We start from the raw sequence: 15494 nt of genomic DNA, 5'->3' as shown, positions 1-15494 counted from the left end.
CTACCTTAAAAAACTTTATGGATGGCTGAAGTTTTTAGTTAGATACGTATAAATTTATTTAATTGAAAATCAAATCATATTCTTAGGTACCTTATGCAGTCAAATTATCATTAATATGTCCTAGTATAAACGCACAACGCATGTTCTACCTTCCTACATGCCTGCTAGATCTATAAACTATCGACGTAAACCATTGTTTAGTTCCTTTGTGTACAGTTTTCAGTAGCTTAGAAGTTTACCATACCTTCGTCACCTATTCTTATAATTAGGGTTTCGTACCAAAATGTTAAGAAACAAGGAACGCCTGCGGTGTGACTAAAAAACTGGTAATTAATAGGGGACTTGGTTATTTTTTCTATAATGTTTGCGTAATTTTTTAAATTATTTATTAACTTCGAAAATAAGGGGGAAGAACGGTATTTTTTTCTTATTTTTCATCCGTCCAGTAGTTTGTGCTGTACGTTGATAGAAGTCAGTCATTTAGGAGAAGGTTGGACAAGCATTACTTAAAAACGATTCCAAACAATGACCGTACATGGGTCAGTATCATATAGATGTACCTACGTCATTTCTAAAATAATTCTAAAATAACATGAATAATGAAAAAATACGGTTCTTCCTCTTTATTTTTGAAGTTAATAAATAATTAAAAAAGTTTACGCAAACATTATAGAAATAAAAAACCAAGTATCTAACTACCACAGTTTTTTTGAAATCAGCAATAAACCTTTATAAACAAACTTAGTTTTGCAGTCCCAAATAAGAAAAATTGTGTTTGATTGAGACGGTAGATTAATTTAACCAAAAAAACTATCTATGTTACTGTGTGTGAAGTCTGCGCATCCGCACTTGGCCAGCGTGGTGAACTATGGCCAAACCCTTCTCATTAAGAGAACAGACGCTTTCTCAGTAGTGAGTCAGCGATGGATTGATAATGATGATGATGTTGATGAAATAAAATTAATTTACTAAATTACTCACATATTGAATTTCTTAGGCGATACATTTATTACTAAACCAATAAAACACTATTTATGTCCGGGGACGACAATCCCCCTCGGGGGCGGGACCTATTTCTTATACGTCGACACTACCCTCTCAATCAATCGGTGACAAGGCCACAAATACTTGACCAAATAACTGCGTGAATTCCGTATAAGGCCGACGGGCAATGCCTGTTCATTATGATACCAAAGTTACATGGGTGTTAACAACAGAAAACACTAAATTTTTATTCAAATAACCTTTGGCAAGTTCTTTTAAATCGTCAAAATAGTAAGGATTTTGTTACCAACGTTTATGCAATATTTAATTCGATGTTGGTATTGTACTTGTGTTCTTCGATCTAATATCACGTTCTTCTAAAACTCTGCTGACCTTTGTTCCCAATTTGGTGTGCTTTCATATCCTTCCGTATAGATACCTATTACCTACGTACGAACAGTACGATTCCAACTCTATAAGTTGACGCCAAGTTATCATCATTATCTACGCCTCAACTAGACCCTCAAAAAGTGTACACATTGATGATATAAATGATTTGCTTTTGACTCGAATGATTAAGATAACGACTTAACATCACTATACTATACGCACAATAATCGGAATGTCTCCGAGGCACGGCGAAGATATGAGGTCAAATTCGGATCTCAAATGTCAGTTATCTTTTCAGCTACGTACCTATCCAGGTTCCTACTTTATAGAGCCTCATTAGCTCAACAATCAAGGACCGAATCGTAGTCTGAAAGGGTTGACTTTTCATTCCCCGATCCCCAACCCATTTCTAATACAAGACACTTATACTGGAAAAAATTATAGTCATGATAATGGCTAATATTCAGACAAAACTTGCAACTGGGCCAATACCGTCCAACCAATTTTTATCATTTTAACCCAATGCCGCCCCACTATTGAGAACGGGTCTCCCCTCAGTAGGGTGCAAGTTTTTGGTCTAGTTGCAAAAAAAAGGCCAACACTGAACTAATTTTTGTTACCGGCCCACAGGTTTCTTTAAAAAGCGACCCATTTTGACCGACCGACCGACCGGTTGGCAGACTTCACACATCTGTGAGAATTTTATGGAAAATTCTCAGGCATTGAGGTTTCCTCACGATATTTTCCATCTCCGTTAAAGCGCAATAAATGGCTTAAAGCGCACACGACTCTGACATGTTAGAGCTGCAAAAAATTACGAGGTAAAGCATGCTCGGTTTCGAAACCCACATATACTACCGAGACGTCTTCTAGTCTATTACAGCAGAAAATTTTATTTAGCAGTAAATTAATAGATATATTTTGTTCGCTTCGCTCAGCAAACTGGCGCCCGGCTGAAGATATTCTCGAACCCCGCGCCGCAAAGCATGGAGCGCGTGGTGCAGCTGGTGGGCAAGGCGGAGTGCGTGGCGGCCGGCGTGCGCGAAGTTCTCACTCTTATCCGACAGGTAAATATTGACATACTACACGTTGCTCGCCTCGCTCAGCAAACTGGCGCCCGGCTGAAGATCTTCTCGAACCCCGCGCCGCAAAGTAGCAGCAATGTACCTTGATATTTATCTCTCGTTAAGATGATTTGTATATTATATTCAGCCGATGTTATATGGCTCGATTATCGCGAGCGACTGTCGGGCTCCCCGCGACAGGTGTACGCGTCAGCTGCCGCGCAATTATAAGTTTATCCCCTTCGGAATTTCCACTTCTTTTACGTGTTCAAAAACCCACATGCAACTCGTTGTTTTGCGTCTCACTATTTTTAATATTTTCTAGCAGATGCAAGTTATATGAAGAATATATTACGAGCAGGTAAAATAACATCTTTGCCTTTTGTATAAACGAAGGACTTTAATCTCGTTCGGTTCTAATTTTTGTAATATTCTTTATTAGGTCTATGTTACGTCTTCTTCTAAAGGGTCAACAATATATAAAAAATACAGTGAGATGACACCCTTATGGTTTGCGGACGGGCCGACTTTACCGTCGCTTACACATACTCGCGAACGACTGATCTACTACTAAGTACTAAGCAAATAATTAATCAAAAGGTTTTGTCGATTAACTCTTTAGATGGAGGTTGCCATTTTAGACCTTGGGACCCCAAAATCTATCGGTTTTTCAAAATATGTGCCACGCCCCATGTTGGCCATTTTGTAGTTATACTATATTTTCAAATTAATGACAACTTTCTAAAACCACATTTCAGGTGCCGATCAAAGGTGCCATCCAGAACTATGATCCACACAACTATGATGATTACTACGCGGACGAGTACGGTGGCTTCGGCAGCGGCCAGGGGCCCCGAGGCAGCGGGCCGCGAGGGGCGCCGCCGCGTGGCCCTCCGCGCGGGCCGCCGCCCATGGGGCCTGGAGGAAGGCCCCCGCCACCGAGGGGCGGCCCTCCAATGGGTCGCAGTGGACCAGGTGACGATTTCGACTGTAAATTGCCCATTTTTTATTCTTTTATTTTATTTTATTTTTAAATTGATTGTAATACAATGACAAAATCATTTCGCTTCGGGAAAACAACCATCAAAATTACAGTTTGTATATTATCTTGTGGCGGCACAGTGGCGGTCGCCGCATTGACACTAAATGACGCTTCTTAATTTTACGTAAGAATCATACGACAATCAAGCGATACGAACCTAAGATGAAAAGCAACTTATAACGATCTAACTAGATGGCACCTCAGGTATCTTCAATCAATCACGCTCAAGTCAACTCGAAGTGTTAACCCCAAAATGTAGGCACATATTATATAAGTTGCAAGATACAAAGGTCAGACCAGCTAGGCCCTGTGTCAGTTCTGACAAGAGACCTATGTCCAGTAGTGAACGTCTACCGATTGATGATGATGATGTATGTGAGAGAGTGTTTGTTTTTTACCCGACTACGGCAAAGCCGAAAGGAAGGGTTATGATTTTATTATTTTTATTTATTTAATAGTAATCAACAGGGTTATATTATTATACAATCATATAACAAATAAATTTATTTGTATTCAGGCGGCCCTCCACCCAGAGCGTTCAACGACTTCTCCGGACCAGGGCCACGTAGCAACTTCAACGGGCCCCCGCGTGGCGGCTTCGGTGGCGGAAACTTTGGTGGCGGCGGTGGCGGCTTTGGTGGCGGCCGCGGCTCCGGCGGCGGCAGCTTCAACGGCGACGGCGGCAGCCAGCAGGAGACCACCACGCAAGTCACTATTCCCAAAGATGTAAGTTTCATTGGGAGTGATGAGTGGCCTAGTTAAGACAACGCATATCAATCAGTTGTGATTGTTAAGCAACGTTGACCCAAGTCGGTAGCTGGATGGGTGACCGATTTTAACCTTTTTCGTTTCCCCCGTGCTTCGGAGAGCACGTTAAGCCGTTCCAATTCTGGCTCTGTTCTGATATTTATTTACTTATTTATATTTTGATATTCGTTATTATATAGACCTTAAAGTGTAGGTAAATACGCTATCATAAAAATTATAGTTTTTCACTTCAAATGCTCGTAAAGTTCTTCTTTACGCTGGTTGTAAGCGGACTTAAATAGATTTTTATGTTCTCGTGCATAAAACTGTTGTATGAAAATTTCTGTAGTGCTTCTCTAAATCCCGTGGGAACTATTTAATTTTCCGGGATAAAAAGTAGCCTATGTGTTAATTCAGGGTATAAGCTATGTCCATTCCAAACAGCCAAATTCGTTCAGTAGTTTTGCGTGAAAGTGTAACAAACATACATATACACACACACATACACACTCAAATATTCGCCTTTATAATATTAGTGTGCTTATAAATGCTTTGTATTTTTTTTCCAGCTGGCGGGCGCGATAATCGGCAAGTCGGGGACGCGGATCCGGAAGATCCGAGCTGAGTCCGGCGCCGGCATCGAGATCGCAGAGCCCCTGCCGGGCGCCAGTGACCGAATCATCACCATCACCGGCACTCCGCAGCGCATACAGAAGGCGCAGTACCTGCTACAACAGAGGTCAGTTAGTCAGTATGAGATCTTAACTGAAGGTAGAGGCATGGCTCCATTTGGGCCTTTGACAGTATATGCGGTGCGACTTCGCATTATTTCGTGAAAATATCGCTTGCATCAGAATGAGACTGTAACCGTCAGTTTTGTAGTTAATCCATCTCGTCGCAGATATGGAGCCATGCGACAACGCATCGCAAAGTTCCACAATGTGTTGTGCGTTGTCATAGAATTTTGCGATGCGACGTCGTACCGCAAGTATTGTGAAACGTCCCTCCCTCGCGGGCAGATAGTAGGTTTACGGAATTATAAGACGCGTGCGTTAGTATATGTTATACCTCTTCATAATATTAGTATAGATAAATATTACTAAAAACTAAAGAAAGATAAGTCTAGGTGTGCAGACCAAGTGCAAGTAAATATAGCTTTATTATAACGTTAAGATCAAATCTTGTTCTGTAAGGAAATTATTTCATAATAATAAATTATTAATATTCAACTTTCAACTAATGTTCAACTTGATATAACAGAAAAAACGAGAATTCCGAATTTAGGCCGAATATTCGTAAACAACTGGCCAGTATTAGCATGCATAAATAAAAATTAAACTAAATACATGCACTCAATAATTAATTAGAAGCAACTGCGAATGCTTATTTGATTCAACACTACCTTGCTACTGCTTGATAAAGACAAAACCAATTCTGTTGGTTGTACATAATCTATGAATTAATTAATTTAACAGTTCTCAATCTAGTGCTATTCTTTTCCACAGGGAGAATTGTGAAAGAGATAGCAATAGATGTAAACCTTTTATTTAAGATTAGTTTAGAGAATGTGTACAACAGAATTAACCACACTTTCGACTACAAAAATCCTAAAAAAAGACATCTTTTCACATCATTAATTTTATCTTTAGAAAAGAATGGCATTACATTAAGATCTGCCAAATTATATTTTTTAGCACGCAGTAACAATGTTTATGTCATAACTTTAATATTTGTGTAATAATCTATAACAGTATCATAATGACATCATTACTAACACAGCATATTGTTTTAAAATAGAATGTTTCAAGAGTTTCCCGAGTTGGCTCCAAATAAAAATAAAGTTACCCATAAGTAGTATACCATTGGCTCTCACAAAGAGTCTGAGACATACTTCAAGGTAATAAATAAATACGATTTGAGTAGACTTTGGGTATTTAAATGTTTCTTTTTAACTTGGGCGTTTCTGTCATAGATTATTTTACTCTATAGCACAGCTTACGACAGTTAGGGAACTTCTAACAAAACGTTCACGCTTCGACGTCTCTGTCAGGCGTCAAATGTTAGTATAATGCGTAAACAAGTGTAAATTAAAAATTTATAACACCCCCGACAAGTGAAGGTTACAGTAACTAGAAAAGAGCTGATAACTTTCAAACGGCTGAACCGATTTTCTTGGTTTATAGCTAAGCACACTCTATCAAGCCACCTTTCAAACAAAAAAAAACTAAATTGAAATCGGTTCATTAGTTAAGGAGCTACGATGTGACAGACAGATATACAGAAAAAATTACTTCTCACACGCCATTTTAACTTAATGTGTCAAATAACATTACAAAAGTACGATTTTAGTCCGTATTTTAAAGGTGAACCGTACTTTTGACATGACAGGTGTTAAAATGTTTAACACCCAGAGTTAAAATGGCCCATGAAGTCATTTTGTACTGACTATACATTTGACGTAGGTAGCCCTAAAGTAGCCCTATTGTTCATTGATTTTACGTCACCATAGCCTCATATTTGACGTATCGTTGATTCAGGACCAAACCGAGGTTCCCTCACTCTAGTTCACTCTGTCTGTAGTTAAACATAACGCACGTAACCTATCGGATGTAATTATTGTTCTATTATTGGGCTTTGATTATTGTAAAATCACTAATTAAATAAATTGATATTTTATGTATGAATTATTATTATTAATTGATTAATGAATTATTAATAATTGATATTTTATGTATTGTAATGTTAATGTTTAGAGTGAGATTGGTAGAATAGTCAAACTCATTTAATCATACTTTATCTAATAAAGTGTAGCCTACAAAGTTGAAGAATTTGTTTATAGGGCACAATATCGCGTACAAAACAAAATAAAATATATTTATTTCTTTTAAAATTCAGAAATCAAAGTTTCTAAGCGTTGGCATTGCAACGAATATTCGGTCACTATTCGGTATTTTGGTCTTTTTTTATTCGGAGTTAATTCGAATTTTACATTACCGGAGTATGTATGATAATATTTAATGTGTACATTCATTATAATATTAAGTACATACACAGTAAAAGTAAACACAATAATATGATAAATGTAATGAAATAAAATGTAGTTCGAATATCCAAAAGCTTTAGACCCGGTTACCACATAAACGAAGAGGAGATGAGTTCATTCTACCACTCAGACTTTTAATATTAGATGTGAAAAATTAATATCACGTCATTTTTTAAAAATCTGGTTGGTTGATTGAACAGATCTCTCCGCTCCGTTTAGTCGAAAGTCAGGCCTTAGAAGTTTGGAATAATCATTTTTATATTCAACCAAAATTTCATAACATAGACTTAATTCTTTACGATTCTTCAACTTTGCAAGTGATTTGTGTAATGTATTGGAGATATAGGAGTATTTTAATATTAAGTGTTTGTATCTAATATTTCTAAATGTGGTGAATAACAAATGTTTTATAGGTGTCGCCTCCATCGACTAACGGGCTCGGCGGCCGCGCGTTGTGTGGAAGACTAGTGATTTTGTTGTTTGACTTACTGTAACAAGGAATCACTAATCTACCTACAAAGTGACGGCGCATTCTTCGACGCAAGACCACTCTCATCACACGCAACCTTATATTCTTGTCTATGGAACTTGTTTTTGTGCTAACCTTTTACAGTACTGCCACTTTTATAAGTTACGCCGATGAATTTACGTAGTAAATCTTTTTTTGAAGGGGCATGGCACGGGTCTGCTCGCGAAATTCAAATTTAATTTGGTTATTCGCAATTTACAAACTAATACGACAAAGTAGGCTTATGGCATTCTAGTTGCGAATTAGTCGATACTGGAGCTAATTTCTTAAACTGGACCCTCTCAAGTAAAGATTTTTAGATAAACACGCGGAGATGATACTGCCACTGTCGCAACCAGAATGCCATAAGCCTACTTTGTCATATTAGTTTACAATTAATTGCGAAAAATCAAATAAAATTTGAATTTCGCGGGCAGACCCGTCGCATTCCACCTTAATGTCGTGAAATATCGCAGCCAATCAGTACGCGTCCATCCGCTATTGGTTGTTGTACGCGCGATTTATGAGCGAGATAGCACGAGTCTCTATTGTTCTTGTGTTTAAAATCTTAACATCAAGCAATAAGGTCTGTATTTCATTGGTTTCATTGGTTGTATTCGGTTTGCATTAGATTGTGCTTTTCTGCGCAAACGAATTTTGTTCATGCGACTTATAAAAGTGGTAGTACTATAGCCATTTGTCTGGAACTTGTTTTTGTGCTAACCTTTTGTCTGTTTTACCGAAGCACATCCGATACTTTAATTCTTTAGCTGCGAGTTTTCAAAGACCTAATTTCGATACAGAGTTATTGCATCATTGAAAAAGGCATATACAAGATCGCTGGAAAAGGTGTGGCATACAAATTGACTGTTATTTTTATGCCACTTCAAGTTGTATGGGGAATTGAAATTGACATGTCAAATGGTTAATATTTTACACTAACATAACAAACTATTAAGTATTGAAAAACAAAAAAAAGTATCAAATGTGCATAGGAAATAAACATTATTATTAATTAATTGTGTTTCTTGTTTTTATTTGAACTTTTACAAAAAAAAATATTAATGAAGTTTTTTTTTCTACATTTCAGTGTACATGAAAGCAACCCCAACCTCGGCCGTGGAAACTTTTGATTCTGAGCGTTAATTCATAGGGTTAGTTTATAAGTCGCCACAATTCATCACTTGATTAAGGAACAATTTTTTTGAGGCTCATATTTCTATGAACTTTGAACTGTAATAAAATCTAATAATATTATGTCTATAATATTCACCGTTGATTTACGGGTTTTATGTTAGTGAAGAAGAGGTACGCATTTATGAATAAATAACATTAATTGAAAACTCAAAACTTGAAAGAGATTGAGTTTGATGGCAATGATTTAAATTTCAATTTACTGATTTGTTACATTGATTGTATTTTTAAGCGAATAAAGAATAGAAATAAAAGGTTTATTTTATGATTTTTTTGTTTTATTTTATTGTTAAACCCTTTATCATGATATAACTGTGACGCTAAACTTCTTGAATGCAAATCGCATTAGCGAACAAGTGTCAGCAGGAAGCGGAAGTAAAAGGCTTTGTTTAATGTATCTGCGCAAACACGAATGGTATTCAAGAAGAACGGCATCACCTCTAAATCACTTGAAAAATGAGCTTCAGTGTGAAAATAGTCTGACAGCGTTTTTTTTTTTTATAAAGAATATTAGCCATGTAAAATGACTAATATTCCCCTTTCCTCTCCAACTAAGCGTCAGGTTTGTGCTAGGAGTAGGTACGACAATAGTGCAACGGGCGGGGTTTGAACCGTCGACCTTTCGGTTTTCAGTCCACTCCTTTACCGGTTGAGCTATTGAGGCTCTAAAAGTTTTTCATTCATACTTTACTGGCATGCTGTAGGTACGTAAGCAGTTTGTGCCAATGTTGCCATTAACTTATCGACGGATTACGGGTAGATTGATTAATTAGTAATTTCAGCCGTAAAGGTTTATTATATAAGGTTTATTAATAGGTATACTAGGTTAAATTCTGACTCTTGTTTAGGTGATGATAAAATCTGGATTGATGGCTCGGAAAAGTTATGGGGGAATCGAAAATGCCAGTCAGTTCGATCATCCATCCAGTTTAGTGACTTGGAACAACATTGTTTATGAACTGCAGATTAAAGCAACTTTTTAAATGGATAACTACCTGATACGCCCAACTTCCCTCAGATATAAGTACCTTAATACATATTACTTACCTACTTAATACATATTTTTAGAGCTTTCTAATTGTAAAAACAAATTTTATCAAAATCGGTTCAGCAGTTTCAGAGTTTATTAATTACAAACTAGCAAACAAATCTTTCCTCTTTATAGTAATAATATTAGTATAATAGATTAATTAAATTATTAGACTGAACAGTGTTTCAACTAGTTTTTTTACTACTTAGCCTATTGTATAGAAAGGGGGAAATAAGTAACACAATTTGCTACACTTACAACAATACAATTATATTTAAGAATCACAACTTTTTTTTATTAGAATAAAATAATATACAATTCATCCATACATGTTATAAAAATTATGTATAAAAATGTCGCCGTAACTTAAAGCTTTTATTTTACATAATAATTTTATTACATACATCTATCGAGTTGGATGTAATGGTGGTACGTCCGAGTGTTCGTGTTTGTCCAAGAAAAATAGGACATATATAATAGGTGCAAATACACCGAGAACTATCACAAAAGCCAGTAGGTGGAACCACTTTAGTCCAAGGTCCGCTCCTTGTGATGTCAGCTGTTTCACTACTACTGCTTCAACAGGTTCTTTGACCTTGCCGGGTAGTAATTGGGTGTCTTCCGAGGCCAGCTCGTTTTGCTCTGTATCTGTGTAAGGTATGACTGAAGGAGCAAGAGTACTGTTTAAAACTACAGCATTGCAGTCAATAGAGAAGTCTCCTTCATTTGAAGTTGCAGTGTCGTTTTGAGGTAGTCTGTTTAGCACGGGACTCTGTAGTAGATTTTCTAAATTTAGGCTAGTTGAGGTGCTCGTGGAAGGTACAGGTTCTGCAGGTTTTGCAGCCGGGATAATCTCTGTGAGCACTGAGTATGGAGTGACAGGTACTTTTATTGTCCGTCTTGCAAATATTTCGTTGTCCTTATGTATGTGGTTGATCCTCTTCAATTCTGAAATCTAATAGTATATTGATAAGGTTAAGAACAATATAATTAATTATATTCTGCAGATTTCAATATGAAGTGCAAAAGTAATAGATAATAATTGGCAGATATTCTTGATATACCTTGAGTGTCTGTGTATATATTGTAATATAATTTTGAAAGCAATGAAGGAATACAATCGCTACAAATAAACTTACAGAACAATGAAATCGAAGCGCAATAGCTTGTAACGTGTCTCCCTCTTGTACTTGTGCCTCAATGAAGTGATCCTGTGGTTTTATCCTGTACAGTTGAATTTCGCTGTGAACATCGACATCGTCCTGAGCACCGTTCATGTTGGACGTCAGTTCATCCCCACTGTGCAGAACCCGCGTCCTGGATAACAACATTCCTATTAAACAACAAGACAACAAGTAAACACTAATGAATAAACAACTACGTGTCCGAATTAATACTTACCTTTGTTTCATGTTTGTTAACACTAAATCTAATAATAACTAACATGACCCGATAAAATAGTATAATTGCTACCTTTGATATGTACGAATACCACGTATTCAACGATTAGGAAACAAAAACAGCTGTTGTTTTCCGTATCATCTTTAATTTGACAGCGGATTTTGACTTTTGACGTTTTGCCACATTATCACATTTAGGTTGCGTTCATAAAATGTTTATGCCAATGGTTGTGTTCCATTCTGAATGACGTGTGATGACCACAGAACATTATTACCCTAGGCGGGGGGTGATCACTTAGCAGTCTGTCCCAAAGACCTTACACTTGGTCTGTCCTCCCTAGAGTATAAATGTTCCTTGAGTCTGTCGCTGTCCGTCCGTCCGTCGTGTCTGTCAAGAAAACCTATAGGGTACTTCTCGTTGACCCAGAATTACGAAATTTGGTAGGTAGATGGGTCTTATAACACAAGTAAAGGCATAAATCCGAAAAGTGGTTATAACTACATTACAAAAAAATATTAAAATGTGTAACTCACGAAAAACATAATTTACTACATCACATATAGATGGCGCTGTTGTCCTTAACTTTCTGTAACATATAAACTTGGCACATAAAAATAAATTTATACCTACCACCCCCGAGAAGTGAAGGTTACAGTTTGGTTACAGTCAAAGACTACAGTGGGTATAGGGTACAGTGGTTACAGTAACTAGAAAAGAGATGATAACTTTCAAACGGAGGAACCGATTTTCTTGGATTATAGCTAAAAACACTCTCGATCAAGCCACCTTTCAAACAAAAAAAACTAAATTAAAATCGGCTCATTAGTTTAGGAGCTACGATGCCACAGACAGATACACACGTCAAACTTATAACACCCCTCTTTTTAGGTTGGGGGTTAAAAAGAACTCTGTGAATCCCGTCTTCGAGACGAAACAAATCAATGCACGTTATTGCGTGTAGTGCATAAATGACTAATGACTTCGCGACCTTCATCTTATTGGAATCGGGAATCTAAACATAACTATAAAAATATCTTTGTCAGGCATAAAAATGAAAAATGTTTTACGTTGTTACAATTTTATTAACTTTTATTAAGTATTTTACACAACAGTTAGGTATAGAACATAAAATACCTTTGGTACTGCGCATACAGGGAGTAGTTATAGGTATAAGATTAGTTAATTGCACGTCAATAATTTACTCTATCTACATTATGTACAAAAATACGATACAAAAACATTGATTCACATCTACTGAAATGATTTAAAGAAAATCATAATATTACAATTCGATTCCGAATAGGTATTATATTGTAATTTAAGCTCATGCTCATAAATATCAAAGTATAAAATATATAGTATATAGTAAAAATTCAATGTTCGTTTATGAGCACCAGATTAATTCAAAAAGTGATTGGTAGGTACATACATAAAAGATGAAGGTGCCTGCTTTTTACAATTTGAATATTTGTGACCTTATGTATTGCGCTATCCATGCTTGATGCAAGATTTAGTATGAAACGATTGAATCGGAGCTGCTGGGGTTCCCCATGAATATTTAGCATCGGTTTTTTATAATACTTGGATAATAAAGGTTGTGGAGTAGTAGATTGATAGTCAATCAATCCGAAAGTCATTAACATTAATAAATATTAATATGGCTAATTCTGTCGTAGGCACGGTCTCCAAAATAAAGTCAATTTAGTTTAGAGACTGTGTACAACAGAATTAGCCACAACTTCCTACCAAAGATTTTAAATTACAATTTGAAACTTAAAAATAAATATCACAGTAAAACAAACACATCGAAACAATTATATACTAATGTAAGACAATAAAAAGTATTCAACTAAAGAGTATTCATATTCCATAAGATAATAATTAAATATACGTAAAATACTTATATTGTATAGGTACTGACCTACTTATTAATATTTTTTAACGATATACCTATTGCAACAGCATTTATATTTAAGGGCACATGCAAAGAAAACATTCTCTAACGTGCTACCCAGCATTCGCAACATAGTTAGGTTCCATAATTTATTCATCCAAGGTTCCATAAAGATTTTTACGGAAATCTGGCAAATGACAGATGTTTCTAGAATGCGTCTTCAAAATTTCATTGAGTTTGATTGGTTAATATTCAAAGAAGAACCAAACTACGTTTGTATGGGGCGCGCTGCGAGTATGCTCCTCGTGAGTGAATGTTTTGTATAATAAATGCCGATAATGTTTTCCTTTACAGTGTCCTTAAATTTTAATTATCAGCTTAAACTGCTTATTTTACTCTTACTGTTTTATATGAATGAATAAAACAAATTCAATCAATCGTCACTTTTCAATAGTAAATGTAATTATTATTTAATAATAAACATTAAGTTAAAACATTATTGTGAAAGTCAGTCATAACATCACACATTTATTGAAATTGTATGAATTCTTACAAATCCTCAAACGAAAGAGGTTAGTAAGGTTATTGTGATTCAAATGTGACTAATTTTGATTCATGAGAAAATCAAAACTCAGTCATTTATAGAATAAAAATCATTTCAATGAAAATTATTTACAATTTAAGTACATAATTACTTTCAAGTAAAAAGTTGTGCCAAAAATCCAGTTGTGCCAGTGTTATAAATATTTCATTTGATTTTAAAAAGAGATCCAATTATTTTAAAAAAACACTGTACACTGTTAATTTTGACACAAGAAATTTTTTGTTTAAGTTACAACTATACACAGGCACACTATTGATTGCTTTACAAATACCTAATAAAAACGTTGTACCTAATAAAATTATATTAACAGATAAATAGTTAAACAATATTAGAGTAAAAATTATTTAGATTGATTTTACATGACTTTAGATATGTGATGCAAAAGAAAACAAAACATTTTCAACACAAGCATGTACAATTACATATACATAATAATATTATGTATAGTATAATTTAATTAACATTACATTATTCAGAGTATACATGATATTATACATATATCTGATATTATATTGATTAAAGAAGTTTGTTTATAAAAAATGCATTTCGGAAGTACATAATATGTACAATATTCTGATGTGTATAAAAAAATTAAATTTAATAGTTAATAAAGGAATCAATTATTATTATTATAAAAAATACATAATTCATTTATTAAACTGCACAATATAGCTGATCATTCATTTATTTGCATGTGTACTACATACATTATTACTTTGTTATTTTTAAAACTTTTTAACACTCAAAAGTACTACAAGACTGTATAAAAATGGTAACTTTTTTGTGACTGAATCGCTTAAAACTAAAATAATTTACATACAATAAAAGATCAAAATTAGGGTTGGTCATAGCATTTCTAAATGACTGCAATAGTACAAATGCTTGATTGCGATATTTCAAACTTCAAGTGTACTATTTGTGGCTAATTCTAATCTCTAAACTAAAATGACAGATTTAACTACTGCTATCCTTTTCATAATACTTGGTGCGAAAAAGGACAGAATATTAAATTTAAAACTGTCATTTTAACCGCCAGTTTAGAGATTGTGAGCAATAAAATTATTAGCTACTTTATCGTATCTCTAGTACAAACGTTGAGATACTTGATGGATATAAACTGGGAATGTTGAAAAAGATTAAAATTAAATGCGTTAAAAAGCGCACTATTTATATCCGTGTCACTATTATAGTTTTCCTCGATAACCCTCGAGACTTGGGGAAGGTCTTGAGACCTTACAATGATACTAATAAGCGTTTAATAAATAAAGCATGGGTGTTTCTTATACATATCACAGGTTCATCTAAAGGCATATATATACAAACTTGGTGAAGGGTCAACAATTCATACACACCTTTTTTTAAATTATATAGACTAGCGCTTGGCTGCAATCAGACCTGCTAGCAAGTGATGATGCAGCCTAAGATGGAGCACGGCACGCTTGCCTAGAAGTAAAAGCAAACCTTAAAAGTAAACCTTACAAAATACAGTACAGTGTGGTTAGTTTGAGATTTTATATCTCACCAACGATATTTAAAAAACCTCACAGTAAATACATTTCACGTCAGATCCAATAAGAAAAAAAGCAGTTGATT

At 35.2% G+C, this 15494-nt stretch overlaps 2 protein-coding genes across 8 annotated transcripts in view; one reads left to right on the top strand and one right to left on the bottom strand.

Annotated features, from left to right (window-relative positions):
- LOC123875682 (heterogeneous nuclear ribonucleoprotein K) overlaps positions 1-9240 on the top strand; it is a 43067-nt gene extending 33827 nt beyond the window's left edge. For 4 of the 5 annotated variants that reach the window (XM_045921665.1, XM_045921664.1, XM_045921666.1 and 1 more), the window contains 5 exons: positions 2313-2441; positions 3197-3428; positions 3998-4206; positions 4797-4966; positions 8869-9240. In XM_045921665.1, coding sequence (XP_045777621.1) covers positions 2313-2441; positions 3197-3428; positions 3998-4206; positions 4797-4966; positions 8869-8911 — 783 coding nt within the window. In that variant the 3' untranslated portion in view covers positions 8912-9240. The remainder of the gene's footprint in view (positions 1-2312; positions 2442-3196; positions 3429-3997; positions 4207-4796; positions 4967-8868) is intronic. The other variant, XM_045921667.1, reaches the window with a different exon arrangement.
- Positions 9241-10251: 1011 nt separating this feature from the next.
- On the bottom strand, positions 10252-11631 carry LOC123875687 (lysM and putative peptidoglycan-binding domain-containing protein 3). Of its 3 annotated transcripts, none has more exons than XM_045921676.1 (3): positions 11476-11631; positions 11142-11319; positions 10252-10957 (listed from the first exon to the last, which is right to left on the bottom strand). In XM_045921676.1, the coding sequence occupies exons 2-3, from the start codon at positions 11277-11279 to the stop codon at positions 10409-10411; spliced, it is 687 nt and encodes a 228-aa protein (XP_045777632.1). In that variant the 5' UTR covers positions 11280-11319; positions 11476-11631; the 3' UTR covers positions 10252-10408. The 3 variants fall into 3 exon arrangements, with proteins under 3 accessions (XP_045777632.1, XP_045777630.1, XP_045777631.1); XM_045921674.1 differs by having other exon boundaries at positions 11142-11335; positions 11476-11624; XM_045921675.1 differs by having other exon boundaries at positions 11404-11586.
- Positions 11632-15494: the final 3863 nt, after the last annotated feature.

Source organism: Maniola jurtina, chromosome 20 (assembly GCF_905333055.1).
Source record: "Maniola jurtina chromosome 20, ilManJurt1.1, whole genome shotgun sequence".
Taxonomy (NCBI): Eukaryota; Metazoa; Arthropoda; class Insecta; order Lepidoptera; family Nymphalidae; genus Maniola; species Maniola jurtina.
The sequence above is the reverse complement of the archived record's forward strand: the minus strand, read 5'-3'. Positions and strand labels throughout refer to the sequence as shown.

Bases quoted from the DNA above. Each gene is read 5' to 3' on its own strand.
- LOC123875687 (XM_045921674.1), bottom strand. From the start codon at position 11,333: ATGTTGTTATCCAGGACGCGGGTTCTGCACAGTGGGGATGAACTGACG. The intron at 10,958-11,141 runs GTAAGTTTATTT...ATATACTATTAG, and splicing joins CGCTTCGATTTCATTGTTCT to ATTTCAGAATTGAAGAGGAT.